The sequence below is a fragment of the Periophthalmus magnuspinnatus genome, chromosome 9 (genome assembly GCF_009829125.3).
Source record: "Periophthalmus magnuspinnatus isolate fPerMag1 chromosome 9, fPerMag1.2.pri, whole genome shotgun sequence".
NCBI lineage: Eukaryota > Metazoa > Chordata > Actinopteri > Gobiiformes > Gobiidae > Periophthalmus > Periophthalmus magnuspinnatus.
This window is the reverse complement of record NC_047134.1, coordinates 4140203-4168202: the sequence shown is the minus strand read 5'-3', so window position 1 is coordinate 4168202 and position 28000 is coordinate 4140203. Positions and strand designations below refer to the sequence as shown.

Sequence of the window (28000 nt, the reverse complement as noted above, 5' to 3'; positions counted from 1 at the left end):
CTCTCGCTGCGCGGAGAAATCGAAAGTGAAAGCAGCCGGAGAGTTCCTGGTTCGTTCAGAGGGAGCGGTGCGTCAGTTTTGTTTGCGCCCGTGCAGAGAGAGCTGTCTGCGGGAGGATGGAGGAGTGGGGCGTCGTCGTTGAGGGCGACTGGGCCCCGGAGCAGAACAGAACCGCGAAGAACAAACTGCTAAAACATTTCCTGAGCGAAAAGAAGTCCGGCGGAGGAGAGTGCCGCGTGGAGACCGTGGACGGGGTCGCGAGGGCTGCTGTCCTCTTCAAGTCACGACAAGGTTTGTGTCAAGTGTCACGTCACCTGCTGCTCTACTCGAAAAACAAACAAACTGAGAGAAGACGAGTGTTTGTGCTGTTTAAACATGTATTTGTGTGTGTGGTCCTCTGAGGTTCCCGTAGGATTGACCCAGTTACTTTTTATTTAAGTGCGGAAGTGTAAGCTACACATTATCCTGATGTTATTAACTCATGTAAACACGGTACTAAGATTTCCAACTCGATGTGACAGACTTTAACACAGGTCTGACCACGTGACTGCTTTTTTCCCCACGTGACCGCCCTCTCACCTCTCACCCTTTTGACCATCACTCCAGGTAAAAAAATAAAAAATATAATAATAATAATAATAATAATAATAATAATAATAATAATAATAATAATAAAAGAAAAGAAGGCAACTCTGTGAAATCTTTTGCTCATCGAAACTTAAAATTAAGTTTAAAATTAAAAGGTAGCCGTAATTTCTAACACAAAATATTAGCTTAGCAGCACTTTGTTTACGTTAGCTTCCACGTTATCTTACATTAGTTCTGATGAAGTGAGATCATTAAACGGGTAAGGTCCAATTCTGTCCTGTTTGTGAGATTTTTTAGTATCGATACTTACTTAAATGCGTTATCTAGTTTCAATATGTTACCAGTTTGATTGATGAGTCTCTAGTTTTTCTTGGCCTGCTGTTGACAACTCTGCCTACACTAGTCAGGCTCAGATGTGGATAAAGTAGCTAAACATTTTATTCAAATAAGAGTAAAGTTACTTCAGAATAATTCAGTTCGCTTCTATTTATTTTTGTAAAGCTCAAACTCCCAGCAGCAGTCGCCTCTTAGGGCTGAACATGAGAATTGATTTAACCAACAGAAAGTTAAAAAATCAACAATGAAACAGACACTGGTCAATAACAGATCAGCAGATTAATCAACAGAAAGCAAGCAAATGGATAAGTGTCCCTTCCCTCACTCGTGACCCCTCACTCGCTGTATCGGTCCGTTGTGGTGAAGAAGGAGCTGAGCCGGAAGGCGAAGCTCTCGATTTACCGGTCAATCTACGTTCCTACCCTCACCTATGGTCATGAGCTCTGGGTAATGACCGAAAGGAAGAGATCGCGGATAGAAGCGGCCGAAATGGGTTTCCTCCGCAGGGTGGCCGGGCGCACCTTTAGGGATAGGGTGAGGAGCTCAGTCACATGGGAGGAGCTCGGAGTAGAGACGCTGCTCCTATACATTGAGAGGAACCAGCTGAGGTGGCTCAGGATGCCTCCTGGACGCCTCCCTAGGGAGGTGTTCTGGGCATGTCCCACCGGGAGGAGGCCCCGGGGAAGACCCAGGACATGCTGGAGGGACTATGTCTCTCAGCTGGCCTGGGAACGCCTTGGGATCCTACCAGAGGAGCTGGAGGACGTGTCTGGGGTGAGGGAAGTTTGGGAGTCCCTGCTTAGACTGCTGCCCCCCTGACCCGACCCCGGATAAGCGGAAGAAAATGGATGGATGGATGGATGGATGGATAAGTGTCCCAGAGCGCCCCCTGTCCTCAGATCATTCTTCTTGGCAAGGAAAAAAAAACAGTAGGAAAAAGAGTGAAGGAGAGTTTCACTCCCAAGGACAGGCAGCTACAGGTGTGTCCAGGAAACAATATTACTCAAATAAAAGTGCAAAGGAAGTAGTTCTCCAAGAAGTGACTCAAGTAAGAGTAAAAATGTATTTGTGAAAATTACTATTCAAGTCAGAGTAACGTAAAGAGTAACAAAATGAGCCAAACAAACTCATATCTGAAGGAGCTGCAAGAAACAGAAATGTTCAAATGATTTTATATTGTCGACATAAAGTTCAAGTCACTTTAGAGTGACTCACAGGGGGAAGAGGATCCAAAATGTTTACTACTCAAGTAGAAGTAAAAGTATGCAGCTAGTAAAGTACTCTGGAATGTACAACTCCTTTAAAACGTTTATCAAGTAAATGTAACTGAGTAAATGTAGCTCACCTGTGATTAGGCTCCTAATGGATATTAAGAATTATTTATTTATTATTTTATACCATGATCAGTGAGAATTCTAATGCTAAATGCCCTGCATTTTTTTGTTCCTTCCGGTAACAGTTAATCACTTTGCTGTATCTCTACACTGAGTCATCACTTTCACAGCGGGTAAACAAATGAACTACTGTTTAAGAACAGAAGAAAATGGATGGATATTGTAACTATATAATTTACCAGAGCAATGTAAAACGCTCCTTTAAAAAGTGCAAAAAGTTCCTCTGACTAGAGCTGAACCATTTGGGAAAAACATCTAATTGTGGTGATATTTGTGATTTATGTTTTAATAATGTTCAAAATTCACTTTTTAAACATGCCCAGAAGAAGACTTGAACTAATACAAGAATCACTTTTCATAACATGTTTGTACAGATCTACACTACAGGGTTAGACGTTTTTTTTGCAGAATAAGACCCCATGGAGACACAGGGAGGGCATCTGATACACAGGGATATTTCAGAGAATGTTTTTACAGATCTAAACTACAGAGTTAGCAGATTTATGCAGAATAAGGCTGGGGATGTAGTTGTTGTGGGGGAAATTATGCACACTTAAATAACTGAAGCCTTTTTGGCATTGTCTATTCAAATTATGATTTTGATTCGATGGTGATTAATCTTTCAACCTCTGACCTCTAACCAACCAAAAGATTTTAAAAAAAAAAACAACAACAGTGTGTGCCTCAGTTGAACAGGTGAACAAGAGAAAGTCTGAAATCCCAAAATGTTTTGTTTGTTTTTCAGTGAGAGACCGAGTTCTGTCCAAACCCATCCATGAGATCACAGTGGACGAGAGGAGTGTTAAACTGCGGCTCAGTGAGGACTCTCCGGTGAGTAGAGCCGGAGGAGCAGAGTCAGAGGAGTAGAGTCAGAGGAGTAGAGTCAGAGGAGTAGAGTCAGAGGAGTAGAGTCAGAGGAGCAGAGTCAGAGGAGCAGAGTCAGAGGAGCAGAGTCAGAGGAGCAGAGTCAGAGGAGCAGAGTCAGAGGAGCAGAGTCAGAGGAGCAGAGTCAGAGGAGCAGAGTCAGAGGAGCAGAGTCAGAGGAGCAGAGTCAGAGGAGCAGAGTCAGAGGAGCAGAGTCAGAGGAGCAGAGTCAGAGGAGCAGAGTCAGAGGAGCAGAGTCAGAGAAATTCACTAAAACAAATTATTTGACTCTGACTTAACCTGATGGGGGAGCTAAGTGTTAAAATAGTGACCTACTACTATTCTTGAAAAACGTTTTTATTCTAGTGTAGTCCCTCTGTACAGGCGTCAGGTAACTCTCAGGTGAACTGTTAAGTTTCCTCTTCCTCGCTGCAGTAAAAGTCACGTGACTACAGTTATGTCAGGTGGAGTTTGGACTCTGTTCCACACCTGGACAAACTGGATCTGCTGCTCAATCTCTGCTGTAAAATCACAACACAACAAGAGCTAAAAATAAATGGTTACTTTCATTACGGCTCCTGCACTGCTCTGATCCTGATGCTAACACTGCTCTGGTACTGACGCTAAGACTAACCACGGCTGTCCAGATATTCTCACTGAGGGACACGTTCTGATGAAAGATTATTCAGGCTTTAAACCTTAAAATATTTGTCATCAAGGTTATGAAGATAGTGGGTGTTTAAACCTGCATTAAAATATTTATGATAATTTGGAGCAATTATTTGTGATTCATGTTTTAATAATAGGATTCTGTTCAAAGTTCACATTTTAAACACATCCAGAAGAATTAATAACCACAACAACAATGATGACAATAATAATAATTTAAAAAAAAAAGTCTTTTCTAGGTGTTAAAGGAAGCTTTACAATTTCATGTATTATTCATTCACTCTAAACTGGTGATAAGCCACAGCTGCTCTGATGAAAGTGAGGCTGCCAATTTGCACCATCGGCCCCTTCGACGATCAACACTCACACCCACACGACATTGATACTAGGGGATGTGAGTGAAGTGTTTTGCCTAAGGACACTATGACACTTTTAGCCACTGGCGCCCTCCTGTGGCACCTAGTATTCCCAGTGGTTTCCCAAGTACAGACCTGGCTTAGCTTCTCAGATGTGACAAGATCAGGCTTGGACAAGGATTAGAATTGGTCACAAACAATTGGCAAAAAGAATCTGAACTGACAAACTAATACAAGAATTACATGTATTTCAGAACATGTTCGTACAGATCTAAACTACAGGGTTAGACATTTTTATGCAGAATAAGACAGAATATTTTTTGTTTGTACAGGAAATTGTCGTACTGTACTTTACTTTGCAGCATTTGTGATTTGCTAATTGCAGCAGTTAGTGATCTTGATTGGATTACGTTTAATTTTGCAGAGCATAGTTTCCACGTTCCTGCACTGATCTCTAACCTCTTGAGCAATCAATGGGACACTCAGGTGATCTTCAATGTGTTCTTTCTCTTTCAGTTCCAAACCTCCACAGGCAACGCTCCAGGTAAAACTGAACTTTGTGAGATTATGTTGTGTGAGAAGAAATCTGCCTAATTATTTTGTATTCATTTTTAGATGCACAGAAAACTGCTGCGCCTCCTCAGAGAAATGAAGCTCAGAGAGAGCAAACCAAACCAGGTGATAATAACAACACAATGTACTTGAATGACTTTAGTCTGACTGTAGAGCCACTGAAACAGCTGTACCTCAGTAAGCCTGAAATAATCAAGTTGGGAACAGAATGAAACACATCTGGGATCTTTTTTTCTAAAGGTGCACTATGTAACTTTCCCCACCGCCTTCTTGTCACCATGGAGACGATAATGCTTGACCTAAATTGTTCTGCAATAAAGCATTACAGAATTGCTAAAAATGCCTTAAAAATACTTACTGTGTGTGGGGTCACCTTTCCAAAGATCTGACCGGTAACTTGGCCTGGGGGAGTCACATGCTGTTTCCATGGCAATAGAAGTTTAATGCCATACTGTGGTACATACAGGCAAAGCAATAACTTCCCCAGAAAGATAAACAGGTAGCAGGCACTGGGGCTGGGCACTGTTACTGTACTGGTACTGTTCGATTTTTTTGATGCTAGTACCTTAACGATACCTACTTTTCAATACCACTTCCTGAATGGTTCTTTTTTCTTTTTTTACATTTGTTTTTTTAATGTAAATTAATGGCCAACATTATTAAGAGAATATGTAACACTACATTTTTTTTATAACCACACAGTTTGCACATGCTTAAGTTTCACTTTTTTTTCGGCACTTTTGGCACTTTATATCAAAGGCAGCTTCACTACACTGGAGGAGGATTATGTAGAACGTAGTAAAAGGAAACTAGAGAAGCTGTCAACTGGACTAAACATTGTAGGAGTGAAGACATTTGGCTGCTCATCCAAGTCGCTTCTTCAGTTCCGGTTAGATCACTGCTGGACACTGCTACTGGACACTGAAGGGTCTATTGAACTACACTTAGTGTGCAGTGTGTCTGAGTGATCAATCACTCATTAAGGGCTTGAATGATTATGTTCTTTGTCTTGGGTCATTGGGCATTTAAAGTCAAGGAACCAAAAGTTCGCACCAAACAAACATTTTTTGGTGCCAGTACTTACCTTTTCTACGTTAAATTACGTAGTGCCCCTTTAAATACCCAACAAATTTGAGGGAGTGTTACTTGGTTCATCTCTGTGGTTGTGTATTATTGCTAAAACGAGAACTAATGTGGGTAAATAAAAGGAAATAAAGGCCTAAATCAGTTGGCTCAGATATAGTCAGTGGTGAATATGTTTTCATATGAAACACATTTAAAAATATTCTTAAATCTCTGCCCCAGACCGAGGCTCCTCTTCTGGGTCCGATGCCCGGTGCAGTGTGGCTCTGGGGCCGGTTTCTGAGGGCACCTCCAGAGACCTGCTGTGTGTCCTGGTGGAGAACGTGTGTAAATTGGAGGAGGAACAATACGACCTGGAGCTGATATGGGAGAGTAGCGTCGCCGTGGTAACCTTCAAGAATCACACAGGTATAGTGTAAAACTCACACCTGTCTCACTTTAAACAGTCCAGTTTTCACATTGGTCTCGAACTTTATGTGATTGGAAGGGGTCAGGAAATATTTTACAATATCTATGTAATTTCCTGCATTTTAGTGAATTTCAGATAATAAAGTAATTATAGTTTATGGAGTAAATATGGTTATATTACTCCTCAGTTAAACGAATACTTTTATTAATAAGTGGTACCATTTACTAGAGAATTACACTGGAGTCTAGGAGACTATATTACCACAACACTGTTTGCTGTACTTGTACTTCTATCTGCAGTTTCATCACACTATGCATCTTTAACTGACTTAAAAGTAAAGCAGGAGTGGGCAAACGTTTTGACACAGGCCACAGTGGGCTCTAAAATTTCACAGAGGGGCCAGGCCAGGATATATATATGTATATATCACATTAGAGATTTGGCCTGTAGCAAAGCATGAATATACAAGGCTCATTGTACAAATTGTTTTCCAAATGCATTAATTGAGTGAATAATTAATTTATTAAATTTCTGTTAAATAAGCACAGCAGAAAATCTCACATTCAGTTTTACCAAGTGCCAAAAGATCACCAACTTGTTGAAAAGGTAAATTGAACAAGGTTCTTAGCTATTTCAATATAATTTGTTCATGTTCGGTGGGCCGGATTAATAAGCCTAAAGGGCTGTGTGTGGCCCCCGGGCCGTAGTTTGCCCATGTCTGGTGTAAAGAATACTGCTGTTTTACTAATACTGCTGTTAGAACACTACCATAACAGTAATAACACTTTAAACATAACCTGCTTCTCTTTGTTCAGTAATTGTTAGAATCACTGCATTATGAGAATATTTGACCCACTCCTGGGTTTTATCACACTGTAGTGTGGCCAGTGGCTCCTGAAAAATGCAGAGGATATAATTCTTATGAGGTAAATAGAGCATGAGTTCAGACCTCATATATGTCAGTATTATAGTAGTGTTAGCTACGCTGTGTAGCCGATTATGAGACTGTGTAGCCACAACACTGGTCAGGCACACACGCCCCCATTCCCACATGTTAAATCCCACGTCTCATTTCACGTTTTTACTCATTATAATTTATTGATGAACATGAAAGTTATTAAAAAACAAACACCGTGCACCAGCATTGAGAACTAGAGGCTGCAGCCACTTAGCTTCATATCAGCATGATGCCAATTCTGAATCTGATTCTGAATCTGATTCTGAGCAGCAGACAGAGCGAACATGTTTAATATCCAGCACTAAAAGTTTCTCATGGTCAGTGCACTGCTCTGAGGGTCAGTGCTGGTCAGGGGGAGCTTAGGCTCGCCGTTTGGCTCCTGCAGACGCACTCTGTCCCTCACTGTAGTGAGAGCACTACAAGTATGTGACACCTCTGAATGTGCTACACTATAGTCATTGTTCATTGTAAGGAACTTACAACTTGCAACATCTGAGCAGGAGCCCATTTTCTGACCTTCAGGTTGCCAGACAAGTGCTTTAACCACTGAACACAACCTTTCAAGGAAGCCAATATTAGTGAAGACTAAAATAGTTCCATCCTGCATGAATATAGTTCTTACTGAATTTCATGTGCTTCTTTCTCAGATACAGAGAAGTTCATGACCTTGAGCCAGAGCAACAGTAGACTCCATAAACAAGGCCTGACCGCGACTCTTCTGGACCCAGCGACAAAGGTCCGAGTTGAGAACCTGCCGCCCAATGTGGTCAGAGGTGAGAAACTCCATAAGAAATATCCAAGGTCCATTCTCCCGCTATATTTATCCAGCCACACCACAACATCTGCAGATTAACTAGAGACATTTTACCTGCTCCCGTCTCAGTCTAACACCACAGGGATAGAGGAGGATAGGGCATCTGACACACAGGGGATATAAAGAGAGGGGAGGGCATCTGATAATAATTTAATAAAAGCGAACTTTGTGTTACATATTTTTGTTATGTTCTGGTGATGTGAATAAAGTTGTGTTGAATTCCCTCAGACATGTTGGATCTGTATTTTGAGAAAAACTGGGTGGCACCAGACGACATCATGATGGTCCCAGAGGAGCAGGCTGCAGTCCTCTCCTTCTCCGACCCCACAGGTAATCTCCCCTGCGGCAGAGTCGTTAGCACTGCCTCCAACAGCAGCAACATTCAGGTTTGATTCTTGGATGAGTTTCTTCTGTTTTCCCCATGAACTTAAAGCTGTGGTTCTGAACCTTTAGTGGCGCCTATTTTACCAGCAGACCCCAAAACCTCCTCCTACCTCACAAACTACTGTTATTTAAATCATGTGATGTAAGACAGTGTCTAATAACACTGAACTGAAGAAGCGTCTTGGCCAAACATCTTCATTCCTACAACTTTTTGTCCAGTTGACACATTTGAATTTTTCTTTTACTATAATGTGAATGGTAAATGCTATAAGGCTGTGCAATATATCCAGTATCAATTACATTCTTGATATTTGCTTTACCCATAGGAAAAATTGTGTAATCAAGATCATTAACATTAATTCTTAGTTGTGTAAAAAGTCTTTCTGTAATATACATCACCTAAGTACGGAAAGCAAGCAAATAATTGTTTAACCCTATAGCGTCGTAGGCTATCATCACCGATAGAGTGCGGATGCGGACTTTCCAGCAGTGTAACTCCACAACGAGTCGTGCGCTAAAGTAAATTCAAACGGCATCTCAAAGCGGAGGCACGGGGCTATTTAAATATTTTTCCATCAATTACGGTAATCTGTCTCTGTTGCTCTGCGAAGGTGACGAATGAGAGCGCCGGTGCTGCGGGGATTTTCCCAGTCATTTATTTGATGCGTAAAAGAAAAAATACGGATGGATGTGTAAAATAGAAGTAGATGTGTGAAAAAATGCAGTAAATTCTGATACTTCCTTTAATATGATTTTTATGGCTAACAAAAATATAAAAGTCTAGGTGAGCTATACTGGCCCATAGTGTGCTCAGTCCTTAAAGGGTTAAATAATAATGAGTTATATTTTTTTCATAATCCATCAACTTTATTATTGGTATTATGAAACAGTTTAAGAATATAAATCCTTCCTGGGAATGTGTTACAGGGAAAAGGCCCAGGGAGATGTGTCTGGAGAGTAGGGCTGATGAACTCGTCCAGAAGAATTGACAAAAAGACTGAAATGGAGCTCAACAGCAAACAGCCACCTCACACTTCTGGAATAAAATGTCCCATAAATTTTTCTCAGACTTTCTGAAAAAAGTAATATTAAAAGTTCGAAAGCTGCTGGGGGATAATCCCCTACGTGGAACTACTGATCGCAAGACCTAGAATTTTATTTTAAATCCTTTTCTAAAGCTTTATAAATCATGAAGTTATTAAAACATTTAACTGAATCTTGCATTTTAAACTGCCTTTTTGGACTTAAAACCACCGCGTCAGGGATATTTGTTAGCATGTAGCTGTTAGTGCATAGCTGATTAGCCTCCGTGATGAACGGAAAATGTTCTTCCAGAACCTGAGCAGACGTCACTGTTGAGCTCCATATGAACTGACAAACTAATACAAGAGTCACATTTCAGAACATGTTTGAACAGATCTAAACTATGAAGGTTAATAGCTTTTTGTTTTTTACTCAATAAGACAAGATATTTTGTGGAGGAAATTGTGGTATTTAAAAATTACAGCCTTTTTGATTTGCTAATTGCGTCCATAAAAATTTTGATTCAATTGTGATTAATATTGCCATTCTTCTGTGGAGAGGGAAGTCTCTGCTTAGACTGCTGCCTCTGCAATCTAGCCTTGGATAAAACAGAACATTAATTATTTACCTGTTGTGCCACATGAGTCCTTTTGATTCTGAGCCTGTGGAATAGACATGAATAACCTGCACTGCGAGTGATGTTTGGTTTCTCTCTTTGCAGTGGTGAAGGACATCTGCTCTCGATCTGACCTCAAAATCAAATCCACTCAGATCAAAGTTTATCCATATTACTCGTCTCTGGGTGCAGCTCTGATGGGCGCCGATCGACCCGAGTTCAAAATGCCTAAACCATTCACTGAAAATGTGCTTGTCCCGATCTGGAGGTTCCTTTGCAGCAAAGATCTCTCCAAGTCCATCAACCAAAACATGAGTTTGCACTTCTGCCACGTCAACATGGACACGCCCCAGGTCAAACTGAGCCCGTTACCCAACTTTCTACGGCAAAACAATCTCACCAAAGATCAAGTAGAAAAGTGGAACACCGTTGCACTAAAGGCGTTTCGGGAGCAAATGAACGAATATGGTGCATTTGATTGTCCTTTGAACAATGCTGCATGGGGATTAGTCGAAAAAGAAGTGCGTGCGATTGTGAAAGATGAAGCAGAGCTGTTTTTCGATAATTCAAAAGGAGTTCTCACTGTTGCCACAAGCTTCAAAACCTTAAAACGGATAAGGGCAGAAGTGGAAGCAACAGTTCGCAAAGCTGTCAATCAAATCGACAGAGAAATGAATGGAGTGGAGGAGAAGATGAAACTGACTCCCGCCATGTACTACATTTTAAATGAAAGTGGCCTTCAGAATGCAGCGCGAGACATCTCTCCTGACATCCTCATGGGCTTTGACAAAGGAGTTCTGAGTATATCAGGATTGCAAAGTGAGGTTCTCAGGTTAAAAACTTGGATTCTTGAAAAAAACATGGCACTAGAGAAGAAACCACTGGAAATACCAACTCCTCTTAAGGATTTTCTCCAGAATGTTGATGTAAAGGAGTTGTCCCAAGATCTGTTCACGTCACAGGGCATCTGCGCGTTCATCAGCTTCGAAACCAAAGGGATTTTTCTCATTGGAAGTTCAGAGCGGTTTATCAGTGACGCAGAGAAGAAACTGCAATCTGTTTTGACCATTCAGGCTTTACACTATAAAGACAAAGAAGTTGTGAAGCTTAAAAAGTGGTCTGATCTGATGGCGAACTTGCTAGATTTGTACAACACCTCCAGTAAACAAACTGTGCAGGTCCAAATTCAACAGCCCAACATTACAATCGCAGGTTTTTCGAATCCGGTGAAAGAAGTGGCTCAAAGTTTAAGCGACTTTATCAACAATTATTCCCAAGTTCAGGAGAGGGTCAAGGTCGAATCCTGTGCTGTGGTTCAGTTCATTGAAAAGAAAAAGATGGTAGAATGGACTGTAATTGCCAAAGACAACCAGGTCAGCACAGAGTTTGACCCTGTTCGGCCCAAATTCACCATTTCTGGACCGCGGCTATATGTCCAAAATGCCAAATTGCTCTTCCTCAGTGTTACACGCTCGCTCATCACCGACACGTTTAAGGTGCAAAAACCAGGGGCCAAAAAGTTCTTTATGAACCAAGGAGGACTTTTTCTGTCTACCTTTATGAATGAATTTGGATGCGCCGTAATTCTGCGTCCTGAACTCCCTGACGATGATGATGAATTTGAAGAAGCATTAGACGTTCAAGATGGCGGTTGCGTTGTGAGAGTTAAAACCAAGAGCGGAGTGGAGGTTTCGGTGAGGAAAGCGAACATGTGCAAGCTCAATGTAGACGCGGTCGTGAACGCGGCTAATGAGGACCTGAAGCACATTGGCGGGTTAGCATTAGCCCTCCTGAACACAGCGGGACACGAGATGCAACAAGACTGTGACGATTTCATCAAGCAAAAGGGAAAGGTTCCTCCGGGCCAGACGTTTGTCACCAAATCATACCGACTTCCGTGCAAACATGTGATCCACGCCGTTGGGCCGAGGTACACGGAAAACGGAGCTCAACATTCACATCTTCTCCTTAAGCTCGTTGTTACAAACAGCCTAACAGAAGCAGAGAAGCTGCAGTGTGCGAGTGTAGCGATGCCGGCTGTAAGTTCAGGGATTTTTGGTTTCCCGGTGGATCTGTGCGCAGAGACCATCGCTCAAGTCGTCAGAGAATTCTGCGATGACCCAAAGAACCAGCTGGTGGCGCTCCGACAGGTGCAGTTGGTGGATAATAATGATAAAACAGTGAAGGCTCTGGCTGAAGCAGTGAAGAGGGAGTTTTCTGATCTGAAACCAACGATAGTATCTGGCAAGACGAGGGTCCAGACGGAGGGGGCAGTGGGGTGAGGTTAAACTACGTTTTGAAAATTTTATGTTAAATTTTCATAAAGCTAGTACAGTGAGGCAAATAAGTATTTGTCTCTTTTAACACCCTGTGATTTTGCATGTTCTCCCACTTAGAAATCATGGAGGGGTCTGAAATTTTCATCTTAGGTGCATGTCCACTGTGAGAGACATTATCTAAAAAAAATCTGGAAATCACATTGTCTGATTTTTAAAAATGATTTATTTGTATGTTACTGCTGCAAATACGTATTTGAACACCTGAGAAAATCAATGTTAATATTTGGTACAGTCGCCTTTGTTTGCAATTACAGACGTCAAACGTTTCCTGTAGTTTTTCACCAGGTTTGCACACACTGCAGGAGGGATTTTGGCCCACTCCCCCACACAGATCTTCTCTAGATCAATCAGGTTTCTGGGCTGTTTCTGAGAAATGCAGAGTTTGAGCTCCCTCTAAAGATTTTTTATTGGGTTTAGGTCTGGAGACTAGCTAGGCCACTCCAGAACCTTGATATGCTTCTTACGGAGCCACTCCTTGGTTATCTTGACTGTGTGCTTCGGGTCATTGTCATGTTGGAAGACCCAGCCATGACCCATCTTCAATGTTCTAACTGAGGGAAGGAGGTTGTTCCCCAAAAACTCGCAATACATGGCCCCGGTCATCCTCTCCTTAACACAGTGCAGTCGTCCTGTCCCATGTGCAGAAAAACACCCCCAAAGCATGATTTTTCCACCCTCATGCTTCACAGTAGGGATGGTGTTCTTTGAATGGTACTCATCATTCTTCTTCCTCCAAACGCAGCGAGTGGAATTAAGACCAAAAAAGTTCTATTTTGGTCTCCTCTGACCACATGACTTTCTCCCATGACTCCTCTGGATCATCCAAATGGTCATTGGTCAAACTTAAGATGGGCCTGGACATGTGCCGGTTTAAGCAGGGGAACCTTCAGTGCCATGCATGATTTTAAACCATGACGTCTTAGTGTATTATTAACAATAACCGTGGAAACAGTGGTCCCAGCTCTTTTCAGGTCATTGACCAGCTCCTCCCGTGTAGTTCTGGGTTGATTCCTCACCTTTCTTAGGATCATTGAGACCCCACGAGGTAAGACCTTGCATGGAGCCCCAGTCCGAGGGATATTGACAATCATTTTTAGCTTCTTCCATTTTCTAATAATTGCTCCAACAGTGGATCTTTTTTCACCAAGCTGCTTGGCAATTGCCTCGTAGTCCTTTCCAGCCTTGTGGAGGTCTACAATTTAGTCTCTTGTGCATGTTGACAGTTCTTTGGTCTTGGCCATGTTAGTAGTTGGAGTCTTACTGATTGTCTGGGGTGGACAGGTGTTTTTATGCAGCTAACGACCTCAAACAGGAGCTTCTAATTTAGGATAATAAGTGGAGTGGAGGTGGACTTTTTAAAGGTGGACTGACAGGTCTTTGAGGGTCAGAATTCTAGTTGATAGACAGGTGTTCAAATACTCATTTGCAGCAGTCACATACAAATAAATTATTTAAAAAATCATACAATGGGATTTTCAGATATATTTTTTTAGATTATGTCTCTCACAGTGGACATGCACCTAAGATGAAAATTTCAGACCCCTCCATGATTTCTAAGTGGGAGCAAAATCACAGGGTGTTCAAATACTTATTTACCTCACTGTATGTAGTTTTTTTTTTTAGGGTTGTAGCTAATTTTCAAATCTTTTTTCCAAATCTTTCTCTCAGTGGCTCTGAGGCTGGATGGGAAACTGTGACTTATGAAGATATCAACCCAACAGAAAAAACAGAAGTTTTTCGTGAAAGACCCACAGCCAACAGACTCAGCGCCGTCCCACCAATCAAACCAAGGCTCAAAGGGTAAAAACTATAGTACGAACAGCAATCAGTCCTGAGCTGAAAAAAATGAAATGAATATCTCAATAGGTTAAAAAGACTTGAATTTCAGTAGTACTAAATTAATTTAGTTAATGGTTTAAGTAAATTAATGTAATTAAATAGATTATTTATTTCTATTTTCTCATCTTGTCAAAACTACTCACTACTGATAATGACATCATCACTGTGCTGTGCTTTGATTGGCTGCAGACAGACGCTGGAGCAGACCACGCCCGAAGGACTCAGCATCAGTCTGGTGAAAGGAAACATCCAGGAACAAACCGTGAGTGCAGCTTTCAAAATAAAACTCCAAATCCAAAAGTGAATCTGATCAAAACATTTAGTACCAAACTAACTTATCACATATGTTGTTTTATTTATTTTTTTATTTTCTTTGTTTTGTGTGTGTGTGTGTGGGGTGTGTGTGTGTGTGTGGGTGGGTGTGTAGGGGTGTGTGTGTCTGGGTGTGGGGGGGTGTGTGGGTGGGGGTGTGTGTGTGTGTGTGTGTGTATATATATATATATATATATATATAATTAAATTTTCATTTTAGGTGCATGAGACATGAGAGACATAATCTAAGAAAATAATCTGGAAATCAAATTGTATGATTTTTGTAATAATTTATTTTGTATGTTACTGCTGCAAATAAGTATTTGAACACCTGAGAAAATCAATGTTAATTTTTGGTACAGTAGCCTTTGTTTGCAATTAGAGGTCAAACGTAGTTTTTCACCAGGTTTGCACAAACTACAGGAGGGATTTTGGCCCACTCCTCCACACAGATCTTCTCTAGATCAGTCAGGTTTCTGGGCTGTCACTGAGAAACAGAGTTTGAGCTCCCTCCAAAGATTTTCTATTGGGTTTAGGTCTGGAGACTGGCTAGGCCACTCCAGAACCTTGATATGCTTCTTACGGAGCCACTCCCTGGTTATCCTGCCTGTGTGCTTCGGGTCATTGTCATGTTGCCACGACCCATCTTCAATGCTCTAACTGAGGGAAGGAGGTTGTTCCCCAAAATCTCGCAACACATGACCCTGGTCATCCTCTCCTTAATACAGTGCAGTCGTCTTGTCCCATGTGCAGAAAAACACCCCCAAAGCATGATGTTTCCACCCTCATGCTTCACAGTAGGGATGGTGTTCTTTAGATGGTACTCATCATTCTTTTTCCTCCAAACATGGCGAGTGGAATTAAGACCAAAAAGTTCTATTTTGGTCTCCTCTGACCACATGACTTTCTCCCATGACTCATCTGGATCATCCAAATGGTCATTGGTCAAACTTAAGACGAGGGAGATTGACAGTCATGTTTAGCTTCTTCCATTTTCTAATAATTGCTCCAACAGTGGATCTTTTTTCACCAAGCTGCTTGGGAATTGCCCCGTAGTCCTTTCCAGCCTTTGGAGGTCTACAATTTTGTCTCTTGTGCATTTTGACAGTTCTTTGGTCTTGGCCATGTTAGTAGTTGGAGTCTTACTGATTGTCTGGGGTGGACAGGTGTCGTTATGTAGCTAACGACCTCAAACAGGGGCTTCTAATTTAGGATAAGTGGAGTGGAGGTGGACTTTTTAAAGGTGGACTAACAGATCTTTGAGGGTCAGAATTCGAGCTGATAGATAGGTGTTCAAATAATTTGCTGCAGTAACATACAAATAAATTATTTTAAAAATTATACAATGCAATTTCTTTTTTTTTTATTATTATTATGTCTCTCACAGTGGACATGCACCTCAGATGAAAATTTCAGACCCCTCCATGATTTCTAAGTGGGAGAACTTGCAAAATCACAGGGTGTTCAAATACTTATTTGCCTCACTGTGTATATATGTGTGTGTGCGCGTGTGTGTGTGTGTATATATATATATATATATATATATATATATATATCTTTGTTGTTTTTGATCAAATTGGCATCTCTTCTCAATCTTCTCAATCTTCAGTCTTGATTTTTGAACCGTTCAAACCATTCGACTGACTTCTCACTGTATTTCGTTAGACGGATGTCATTGTGAACACCATTGCAGAGAATATAAACCTCCAGCAGGGGGCAGTGTCCAAGGCTCTTCTGGAGGCGGCCGGCCCTGAGCTGCAGGCCGCGGTGCTCTCGTCCGTCTCAGAGGAGATGCTGGCGTTTGGGGAAGTGGTCATCACCGACAGCTTCAAGCTACACTGCCAAAAAGTGTTCCACGCCGTGTGCCCGCCCTGGGACAAGGGGGCGGGGCAAGCACAAGCGGTCAGTGTCAGGTGTCACACGGAGGGAAAATCTCATTGAAACTGAAGCCATGGCTAACACAGCAACAAATCAATTTCCCAGTTAGCAGTTTAGCCTAAAATAAAAGACGACTAATTTCTACAAGAACTATCTGCATTTTCGCTTTAAACGTTTATGTTAATTGAGAAGCACGATCCGAAACCACAAATATTTTTTATTTTATTATCTTATTTCAATATTTCTTATCTCGAATTTAAAATTATACAAGAAAAAGTGTTCAAATGTGTTTATTTTTTTATGCTAACCCTCGTTACAGTTAGCTAAATACTGTCTAGCCAAGTGATTTCTGAGGCTCTGAGCAAAACGACCTCACAAACAGGAATAATGATGAGCGTGAATGAAGCAAAATACAAGTCCAGGTTTGTTTTTAATGAAGGAACAACAATATAAAAAGCCAAAAGTTGATCTAGCATAATACATGTCCTTTTAAAACTAGTATGGTAACAAATAAGTATTCATAAAAACTGAAATGATCCATCCATCCATTAATGTGACTTATCTCGTAGTAATAAAATGTGGTAGTTTTTTGTAAAATTGTGGTGAACCTGCATCGATTCGTAGGTGACCCTTAAACCACAGAATTTCATAAATTCTTTAATCCTAAAATGTGTAAAATAAAAATTTGACCGTGTGCCCAGATATTGGAGGGTATAGTCTGGTCGTGTCTGGAGGGGGCGGAGCGCCAGCGGCTCAGCTCCATCTCGTTTCCTGCTCTGGGGACAGGAAACCTAAACTTTCCCCGAGGTGTGGTGTCTGCTCTGATGCTGCGACAGGTGCACACCTTTAGCCAGGTGCACTCACCCCGACACCTGAGGGCGGTGCAGCTGGTGGTGCACCCAGCCGACACTCAGACGGTGGAGGTGAGGCTCAGTGCATTTAACTTTAACATGAGATTTATCAGCAAAAAAACAAACCTGAGCCTTCATCAAACTAAAGCTAATGTCATGTTCTGTGGCTCCAGTGCTTCACTAAAGAGTTCAAAGGTCAGAACTCTCAGAGAATCGTCCAATCAGAAGCAGAGTTTGAGCATTTGCCTCGACCCAGTGGCCAAGCACAGCAGTCCTCAGGTGAGACACACCTGTATCTAATACTGTTACATTTGTTTTGTACATATATTTAGTAGTAGTCAGTTTGACATTACCAGTCAAAAGTTTTCATTTATTTTTCTTCATTTCCATGATTATTTGAATATTCATAGTCTGAAGGCATCAAAACTATGAATAAACACGTGGAATGTAGTAAACAAAAAATGAAATTCAATTAAAAAGCACAAAAATATAAAATTACCTTCAGTCTTTGCTTTGAACCCTGGTTTGCCTTTTGGCATTTCTTGACTCTGAGGCGGCATAGCTGTGAAGTGAAAACCATTTCGGGGACTTCATCATGAACTTCATCGTGCTTCATATGCTCGATGTCTTCTGTTTGTATTGTCATAACCTGGCTCTGAGCTTTGACCCAAAAATATGAAGCCAGTTAAATTAGTATTTATTTTAAAAAAATGTAGTATTGAAGGTAGTTTAATGAGGGGTGGAAATGTCAGGGTGTAGGTGCGTGTGTGACAGCCTGAGAGTGTGTAGTAGGGTGCCAGTTTAATTAAAGAAAATAAACTAAATGGTGTGGGTGCACAGGTGCAGGGCTGGGAGTTGAGTGAGCTAGTGGCTGTAGACGGTTCTTATACAGGTGCCACTCCCCAGCTTCACCTGCACAGAGCAAAACAATTAAATACACTACCACAAGGGGGCAGCCAAAACATGGCCATGACAGTGTCTAAAATGTAGAAAGTGGTAAACATAAAGAAAAAAAAAAACACTGAATGAGAGAATGTGTCCAAATGTTCTCTTCTGTCCCAGCCACTTTCGGCCAGGTGCAAACTCTGTCACTCGGGGTTCATCAGATGCAGATGGGTCAGGTGACCCTCGAAGTCTCATCAGGTGACATCACCAAAGAGACCTGTGATGTCATCATCAACTCATCCAATCAGAACTTTTCCTTGAAGTCAGGTGAGTTTCTAGCTGAATTTATTTTAACTTTGGTTACTGCAGTTTTATCTCATTCCTTTTAAGGGCAGCACTGCACCCTGAGGTCATAATCATTTTTTATAGTTCAGTCCTGGATCAGATGCACTTCTGGTTCATTATTTTGCTGCAGATGATTTGATTAGAACAGTGTATTGTGTTGACTCAGACTGAAGGTTCTGATTCTCTTCTCAGGCGTGTCGAAGGCCATCTTAGATGCTGCAGGCCGTGGCGTTGAGCAGGAGTGTGCAAACATAGGTACATCTCTGTTCCCTTGGTTCTTCTGTCACAGCTTCATGCTCCATGTGATTCCTGCTCTTTGTCTCCATAGTGGGTTCTCCTGGATATCAGCCCAGACCTCTGATCATCACGTCCGGGGGGCAGCTGCCGTGTAGAAACATCATCCACGTCGCAGGAACCAACAAGCCCTCCATGATAAAGGACCTGGTCTACTCTGTGCTAAAGCTCTGTGAAGACAACAACTTCTCCTCTGTGGCCTTCCCTGCTCTAGGCACAGGTCAGTCACTGAGGCACTCTTACCACATAACAGCAAGCTCCCAGGTTTGATTCTTATGTGGGGCCTTTCTGTGAAGTTCACTGTATGTGACCCTGACCCTGGCTCAGGTCTGGTGCACTGCTCATGACAAGTTTAATCTCAGAAGGTCCACTGCCTAGAGGACGGTCTACCTTACCTTATTTTGCCATTTGCTGCTAGAGAGAAAAATGTGACTTGATTGGCAGCATCTCCAGTTTACCTGTCGACAGATGGCACCTGTTGGATGCCCTTCATTACTGAGGTTGCTGTGGATGTGCACAGGGGCCGGGGGAGCAGACCCATCCCTCGTGGCTGATGCCATGGTGGGGGCCGTGGAGGACTTTGTGAAGAAGAAACAGCCAAAGATCGTGCGCAGCATCAAGATCCTGGTCTTCCAAACGGTGATGATCTCAGAGTTTCACAAGAGCATGAAGTCCAGAGAGGGGCAGCCTCTGGAGCTCGGGTTCATTGGCAAGGTCAAAGGTACAAATACAAATCATTTATAATAAATAAATGCAGCTATTTAGATTACAGTTTTGCCCTCAGCTATTACGCCTTAGAGCAAGAAGGTTTCGGGTCCGATTCCCGGGCTCTTCTATGTGGAGTTTGCATGTTCTCCCAGTGTCTTGGTGGGTTTCCATCAGGCACTCCGGTTTCCTCCAACAACCCAAAACATGCAATAGGTCAAATCCTTCAGATAAGGTAGTCCTGACCAAGACTAGCTCAAGATCTGCAGATGGGTCCCTGGGCACTGTACTACAGCTGCTCACTGCTCCTAACAGGTTGCCCCAGCGGCAATGGTTGAAGGATGGGTCAAATGCAGAGAATGAATTTCCTTCATGAAGGATCATTAAAGTAAACATTACGTTACCCTACATTCAGAAATATAACTCGTCAGCACTCAGTTGTCCAAACCAAATGTATCTTGTGACAATTGTCAATCTGTAACTATCACCTTTGTTTTATTTGTTTATTGCCGAATCATAGCATATATTCAGTGTTTTGTTTTGTTTTTTCACCTGATGCCCTGCCGGTTGCCAGTGCAGCCCTTGCCCAGCGAGGTTCCAGATTCCATTATTGCCACTCAAAAAGAACAGACAAAACTGTAAATATTCATTGTTATTGCAGATATTTTTAGCTTTCATGGCTGATGTTGGTGTGCTTGTTTCAGCGTTCATGTCACCCCTGACGTCACTCTTGGGTCTGAGCAGCGAGGGGCCGGTCAAAGAGGGTCCATTGGTTCTGGAGGGACAGGAGTTTGAGCCCACAGTGTTCGAGCTCTGTGGAGAGACTCAGAGGGTACGGAGCACATTCATTACATGGGTTTAAATAATAATGTGAACTTTGAGGTCAAATGTTGGGTCTAGTTCTGCTAACAGGGTTACCAAGGAGGGCCTCCTCCAGGTTGATTCCTTGGAAATGTGACTATAATATTCAAGAGTATGGCATAAACATATGATTTTAACTTTCTATTTCCATGGGATCAGGTGATGTGCCATGTCAAGAAAGTTACATACTGTACCTTAAGTGTGAATCACATCTATTTTAATAAAGAACTAGACTCTATTTCTTTATTGAAGGGAACTATTACATATATAGTCAGTATGTTTCTCTAAGTCTAAACATGTACTATTGTTGTAACAGTATTAATGCTGGTTATACTCTGTGTGTCAGATGCCCTCCCATCCTTCAGTAATGTTTAACTGGAATGGGGGCAGGTCAAATGTCTCTAGTTAATCTGCAGATGTTGTGGTTGGATAAATGCAGTGGAAGAATGGACCTTGTCACTGATAGAAATGAGCAAGGAAAACATTTGGAGATTTCAGATGAAAATCCCAAAGAATGACACAGAACAGTGACTCTGCTCCATCTGAGAGGGACAGGACTTTATATTGATGAACTGTTTGTCCTCAGGCGATCGCTCAGGCGAAGAAGAGGATTGAGGAGTTGATTCTGACGGAGCAGGCTCAGAGGACTATTTCAGACCCGGTCCTAGTGCATTTGACCCAGAGAGATGTGGAGCGACTGGGTGAGCTGCAAAAGAGCCTCACGGTGAAGATCAGACTGGAACGAAAGAACCCAGAGGAACCATCCATTCACCTGGAGGGTCTGACCAGAGATGTGTCCACCGCAGAGTCCGAAGTCAGGTCAGTACTGTCACAAGTCCTCATGAGCTCTGAAAGTGTCTCCACTGTGTTAAGTGAACAGTACCGATCCGTTTGAGGGGTCTGGATCTCTTAATCATTTCTGACCAAAATCTGACTTCACCCTGTGATAAACAGTAGTATTTTTAGTGATGTGACTTATGGTGATGTGGAGTCGATATGCTTTGCAAAAAAAGCTAGCACGTTAGCAACAGCAGAAAATGTTATATACCAAACCATGTGCATTACATAAAGAGAGGCTAAAATGCAGCGTAGAGGCACAGAGAAGTTAAATAAATGCAGAAAGTTGATGGTAAACCAGAAGTAGTTTTGTGTTTACACTAGTTTTAGCCGTTGCCCCAGCTCGCAGCACCACAAACTGTCCAGTGTAAAAAAGGCTAGAAGACATGATGAGATTTTGACATACCGTAAATTTCGGATTATAAGCCGCTACTTTTTTTCCACGCTTTGAACCCTGCGGCCTATACAGCAGTGCGGCTTATTTATGGAATTTTTACTGGATAACGGCCCCTGGGGGCGCTCTCTAGCTGTAAACGTAAAAGTGAGACAGACGTGGGGAAAGATTCTGCTCTGAAAAATTCACTAGTTTTGATTTTGAACGATCATTTTGCACATCATGAAATGGATATGATGCAGTTTTTAAGATAAAGAAGGAAATAGAGCAGGGGTCGGCCTTTAACACGCAAAGAGCCATTTGGACCCACTTTCCATGTAAAATAAAACACTGGGAGCCGCAAATACTTTTTGACATCTAAAATGAAGACAACACTGTGTATAATAATAATAATGTAACGGAATAATGTAGGTTTTATTTTCACGGACAAGCTTTCTACACGTGGCAGATAAATATGGCAAAAATAACTTAAGTGCATAAAAAAAAATACAACTCACCAAACCGCTGCATCAGTGTGCGCTGATTATGTGATTATATCTACTCTGCTCCGCAGTTTCTTTAAAAAAAAAACCCAAAACTCTAAAGGCGTATCGTTTAATCCCAGGTGCTTATTCTCCATGTGCCAGAGCAGTTGTGAAGCATTGCCTCATTTGCTTTTCCCGCATGTTATGCAGAGCGGACTGTGCGTGAGAGTCACCTGCAGCGACAAACCCAGATTTTAAGTAGGCATTGTCTGTTAAATTTATCTTTCTTTTTCTTGGAGGTCGTGGTCTCCTCTTCCGGCTCCTCAGTTGTCATTTTCCCCTTTGTTAAAAGCTCTCCAAAGACTTTTGTTTTGGCTCATTTTCACTCGCTTGTGGCTCTACTTTTGAGCGACGTGTCTGATGTGTTATACGTGATACGTCACCGCGGAGACAAGAGCAGATAATAAACTTATCACTACATCAAATAGATTTCTGTGGCGATTTCCAGCAGGATTTTCATGATACATCTACGGACAGGCTTATTAGTGTGTCATTAGGGACGGGCGAAAGTTGCTCCTGACCCCTGTGCGCACAGCGTCTGAAAATCAGGGCTTTTTACGCAAGACTGTGAGCTGTGTCTGTGTCAGTTCCCAAGCCACGCAGAGCCGCAGTATAAGGCTGAAAGAGGCGCATGCGGCTCCGGAGTCGCGGGTTGCCGACCCCTGAAATAGAGCCACTGCACGTGAGCTCGACATCAATGAATCCAACTTGGTCAATGTAAAACGACGACAAAAGTTTTCAGAGGAAATAAAAGCAGATTTTCCGTGTTGGTGCAGCTTTATTTTCTAAACCTGCAGATGTGTTCATCCCGTATTGATGTCGTGTTGGTGCCAATTTTCAGGCACAGTTTAAAAAAAGCGTGTCGGTGCACCGTCTTTCTGTGTAAATATCTCATATTACAATATGAAAACCTGCGGCTTATATTCAGGTGCGGCTTATATATGTACAAAATTGATTTTCTTTTCAAATTTAGCTGGTGCGGCTTATATTGAGGTGCGCTCTGTAGTCCGAAATTTACGGTAATTAAAGTAAATAAGTAAATTGTCCAGTTTAGTTCATAATTGTCATTTCTCTTGAGGTATAATTCAGCACTTAGCAATTTTTCTGTGTCACTGGGGAAGACACTAAATGAGTACGTCTGAATGTGCAACTTAGTGATGGTCAGAGGCTGTTGGCAGTCCTCATTTCTGTGTAAACTCTGCACACCTGACTGGGCGACAGGTGCGTAGGAGGTGGAGCACTTGTCTATAAAATAAAGGAAAACTCCCGCACACTGTCTCACTCTTAATGCAATTTATTTCATACAACATTTCGGTTGCTCTGACTTTCTTCAGGTTGCATTAAGAGTGAGACAGCGTGCGGTAGTTTTCCTTTATTTTATAGACAAGAGGCTGTTGGCACAAATCGACTGTCATTTCTTTGTCAGTCTGGCCCAGGGCAGTTGAGGCACAGTGAGCGATGTCATGACATAACTGATAAAAGTAATGTTTGTGTTCCGATTTTTCAGGGACATGATCCGTAAGGCAGAACGCACTGAGAGTCGGAGGAAAGACGCCTTTATGCTGAGCGGGTTAATCGAGTGGCAGTTTGTTCAAGACGACGGAGAAAAGAAACCCTTTGATCCGATGACCAACCTGGCGCTGGAGGAGGGCTTTCTCCAAAAGAAAACCACAAAGATCACCATAAACCAACAGCCCTTCACCGCAAACCCAGTGAGGATGAGAGCAGACAGTGAGAGGCGCAACAAGACCGTGGAGCTGTTCAGGAAGGATTGCAAAGGTGAGGAGTCAAATCAGAACTGGGTATGGGAAAGGATATGGCTGGGTTTTTGAATACAAAGAGCTGTTCCACAAATTTTGTCACCCAGCCCTACCTCAAATACAGATGTGCAACCCGTTTTTTGATAATGGCAAAAGATGAAGTTTAAATCTGTCAAACTGCAAACTGTTTTTTGATAAGATCTAAATTACTGGGCCTATCCACAAGAAACCAAAACTGGTGCAAAGATCAACATATATGTGAAAAGTTAAATGTGACCTGTGTGAATTTGTAACTTGATACTTGATCTAATCTTATAACTCCACTACTGTTTTAGATGATGCGTCGCTGCCATCTGAGTGGAGCGACATGAAGAGAGGTGAGCTGTTGAAACTGGTCCAACTTCAACCCACGTCAAATGAGTATAAAAAAGTGGAGACAGAAGTGACCCAACGTGGACTACAGCTCAACATCCTGTCTGTAAGCAAACTGGGACTAGACCAGGACTAAACCGGGACTATATCAGACTCAACCAGTACTACACCAGGAATGAACCACTTTACCACCTTGAAAATGCCTGATTTGGTCTGATGTCGTTTGTTAAACAGGGCTGGGACTGGTTGGTACTTGGATGGTGGGGCAGCAGTGGTTTTAGTGTAAATCGCTGTCCTTAGGCAAAACACTCCACCAACTTTGCCCAGTATGAAGTGAGTGAGGGGCCGATGGCACATATTGGCAGTCCATCTTTCGTCAGTCTGTCCCATCGCTGTGACTGTTGTACATGTATTTCCATTCTATCTTTTATATTATGATTAGGATAATGAAATGAAAACAAGAAAAATTGGCATCAAAACTCAAGAAGGACTGAACCATGACTGAAGCAGGACTGAAGCAGGTCTAAGCCAGTGAACTCTGACTTATTCAATTATAGTGATTAACTCTTCCCTTTCAGATCGAGCGCGTGCAGAACGTGACTTTGTGGAAGAGTTATCAGATTAAGAAGAAGGAGATGGACACCAAAAACAAAAACACAAACAACGAGAAGGTGCTTTTCCACGGAACTGGAGCCAAGTCCATCGACCTCATCAACAAACAGGGCTTCAACCGCAGCTACGCAGGAACTCACGGTAATCCAACCGCATTCACCATGCACCAGAGAATAACAGACCAATCAGACGCCTTCTTTCACAGAGAGTGCTCCTGCTAGCGTGAGCAACAGGTTTGATTGACAGCGTTGCTAAGTGCCCCCTTACCCCCCTATTAAGTCAGCAGTGTGGGTGGGAGAGAGCATTACCTTCAAAAGCTTGACTCTGGATTGGCTCTATGGTTGCCATGATTCCTGCGGTCAGAATTCCAAATATGGAACTCCGCTCCTAATTCACTCCTATAACTGCTCGCCTCGACCATAGAGTGTATAAAGAAGTGGGCTAAGTGAGAGTGACGCTTGGCTCCAGTCAAATGAAGCTCATCGAGGCTAACAGTTATAGAGCCTAATTTGGCACAAAATACAATCCAAATCTCTTCCCATCTGCATCACTAGTTTAGCAGGGAGCGGGTGCTTAGTAACAGATTTGATTGACACCGTTGCTAACACTAGCGGGAGCAACATCAGGGAAAGAATGCACCTGATATGTCAATTATTATTGTTCATATCTTGAGGATCATGTAGAGCTGGTTATTATTAATACTATGATTTAATGTTGAAAATCACATTGTGTTGTCTAAAGAAAGAGTGCTTTTATTGTCATCTAGGCATTGGAATCAGTATTGAGTCTATTCCTTACTATTAAATTTGAGTTTTTTGTCATGACAGCACACATTCCCTTTTCCTTTACAGCTGCGATGTACGGTAAAGGCTCGTACTTCGCTGTGGACCCTGCATACTCAGCTCAAGGCTACTCTGCACCAGATGCTAAAGGTCACAAGCGCCTGTATGTGGCTCTGGTCCTGGTCGGAGAATACACCACAGGTCAGGGGGGCATGATCACTCCTCCAGCAAAAAACGGCCCTAGTGACCTCTACGACAGTGTGACTGATCGAGTGCCAAACCCATCTATGTTTATCATCTTCAACGATGTACAGGCCTATCCACAGTACCTCATCACATTCATGTAAGAATAATTACAATGGTTGAGGAATAAAAACATGGACTGAACCAGGTCTGAACCAGGCCTAAACCAGGTCTGAACCAGGTCTAAAGCAGGTCTAAACTAGCACCAAACGTCCTGAAAAAGGTCTTTTTGCAGTACATTATCACATTCACTGAAAGCATTTAATAATCACAACTAATCCTATAGTCATTTACAAAGGACAGAACCAGGAGCAAGAGTTTAACAGGGTCTAAACCAGATCAAAATCAGATCTAAACCAGATTTAAACCAGGTCAAACCAGGTATAAACCAGGTCTAACCCAACGCCTGTCTCCAGTGCCTAAATATCACATCCACCTAAACAAACCTAAACAGATCCTAATAAAAATAAATTTGGGATTAATCAAGACAAAGCCTAAACCAGGACTAAACAAGGCTTAAACTATTTTTAATCAGCACTTGGTTTAACTAGTTCTAAACCAGGTCTAAAACAGGACTTAGCAGGGACTGAATCAGAACTAAACCAAGACTGTGGACAAGCACTTGACTAGATCTAAACTAGAATTAAAACAGTACTGAACAATAGACTAATTGAGAGTTACATAGATTAAAACTAAAACAAATCCACGTATAAGCCACACACTGGGTTTGTCACTGACTCCTCTCTCCTTTCAGCTTAACTCTTCAGGAAATAATATCACTGTCAATTATGTGCCTTGTGATTTTTATCTATTTCACATATAATCATGTTCATTTAACATCTTGAATAAGTCAAATCACATTAATGTATTCACAGGTCACTTTCTGCACGTAAATGGTTTCTCAGTACACCAGGGGGCAGTACAGAGCATTATATTCACTCTGAAAAAACCTGTTTACAAATGCGTATAAATACAGCATTGTTCCATTATTTTTAATTGTTTTATTTAGAATCTAAGTGCAAGTTCTCATTAAATAAAGTTCTAACACAATAATAACTCAAAGGGCTTTGTGATTAAAGTAAAACTAAGTTGAAGTTTACTCATGTTTATAACTACAGCCAGAGAAAAACACTCACTGGCCCCTTTATCAGGTACATTTTGAACTGATCCAGTTGAACCTGCCTGCTTAAGACTGATTAATGTCTTTGTGGACGTTTGTGGATGTAAATTGATCCTTCCTGAAACAGCAGATTTATAAAGTCTCAGGTTCATTTTCCTCAAGTCTATAAATCTAAACTAGGACAAAAACCCACAAATAAACCAAACACAAACCAGATGTAAACCAGGACTAAAGCCAAGACTATCCCAGGAGACACAATTAGGGCTGTGCAATTAATCAAAAACAAATAATAAATACATGTGTGGAAATATTGATATCTTCAAAGACATTTTTATTAGTTTTTCATAAAAATATCGTAATCGATCAATATGAGAAATAAGGTTCTTATGTAATACACTAGACCAGGTTGGGCTAAACCAGCTCTAAACTGGACTCATGAGGCTTAAGCAGACCAAACTAGATCAAAACCAGGATGAAACCTGGACTAAATTCTCAGTCCCGATGCTTAGGACTATACCAGGTCTAAACCAAGACTAACCATGTGTAATTCAGATATAGACCAGTACTAGATCAAGACTAATCCAAGACTAAACTTGGTCCATCTTTTCCGCTGTGACACCCAGGGTTTAACTAGAACTAAATCAGAAGTAAAGCCGGTCTAAACCAGGACTAAAGGAGGACTAAAGCAGTTCTAAAACAGGACCTCTGTATAGCTCAGAGCTGAGTTGTGCCTAGTAAAGTGTCCAGTGAGTGTCGTCATTGAAGCTTTAATATTTACTCTGTTCATAGTTGTTGTTTATGATGGACTTGTTGATGAATGAAAAGTAGTTTGTTCTGTTCTCTGTGATCTCTGCTGCTATGCAATAAAAGTCTTTAAATTACACATTTATTTGTCTTTTTAAATAACAGTTCTACCAAAGGTCCACTTATAGTTCATTTTTACATCAACAACAAAGATCTGAAAAAGTCAGAGTGAGCGC

At 41.8% G+C, this 28000-nt stretch overlaps 1 protein-coding gene across 1 annotated transcript; it reads left to right on the top strand.

Moving 5' to 3' along the window:
• Positions 1 to 15: 15 nt before the first annotated feature.
• LOC117376681 (protein mono-ADP-ribosyltransferase PARP14-like) lies at positions 16 to 27904 on the top strand. Its single transcript, XM_033973205.2, has 23 exons — positions 16 to 291; positions 3064 to 3149; positions 4724 to 4751; positions 4823 to 4885; positions 6086 to 6271; positions 7878 to 8003; positions 8273 to 8374; positions 10173 to 12345; positions 14075 to 14206; positions 14435 to 14507; positions 16223 to 16459; positions 17137 to 17358; positions 17460 to 17565; positions 18349 to 18498; positions 18709 to 18771; positions 18845 to 19030; positions 19331 to 19531; positions 20220 to 20347; positions 20963 to 21195; positions 23639 to 23910; positions 24227 to 24369; positions 24842 to 25016; positions 25727 to 27904. The coding sequence occupies exons 1-23, from the start codon at positions 117 to 119 to the stop codon at positions 26002 to 26004; spliced, it is 5538 nt and encodes a 1845-aa protein (XP_033829096.1). The 5' UTR covers positions 16 to 116; the 3' UTR covers positions 26005 to 27904.
• Positions 27905 to 28000: the final 96 nt, after the last annotated feature.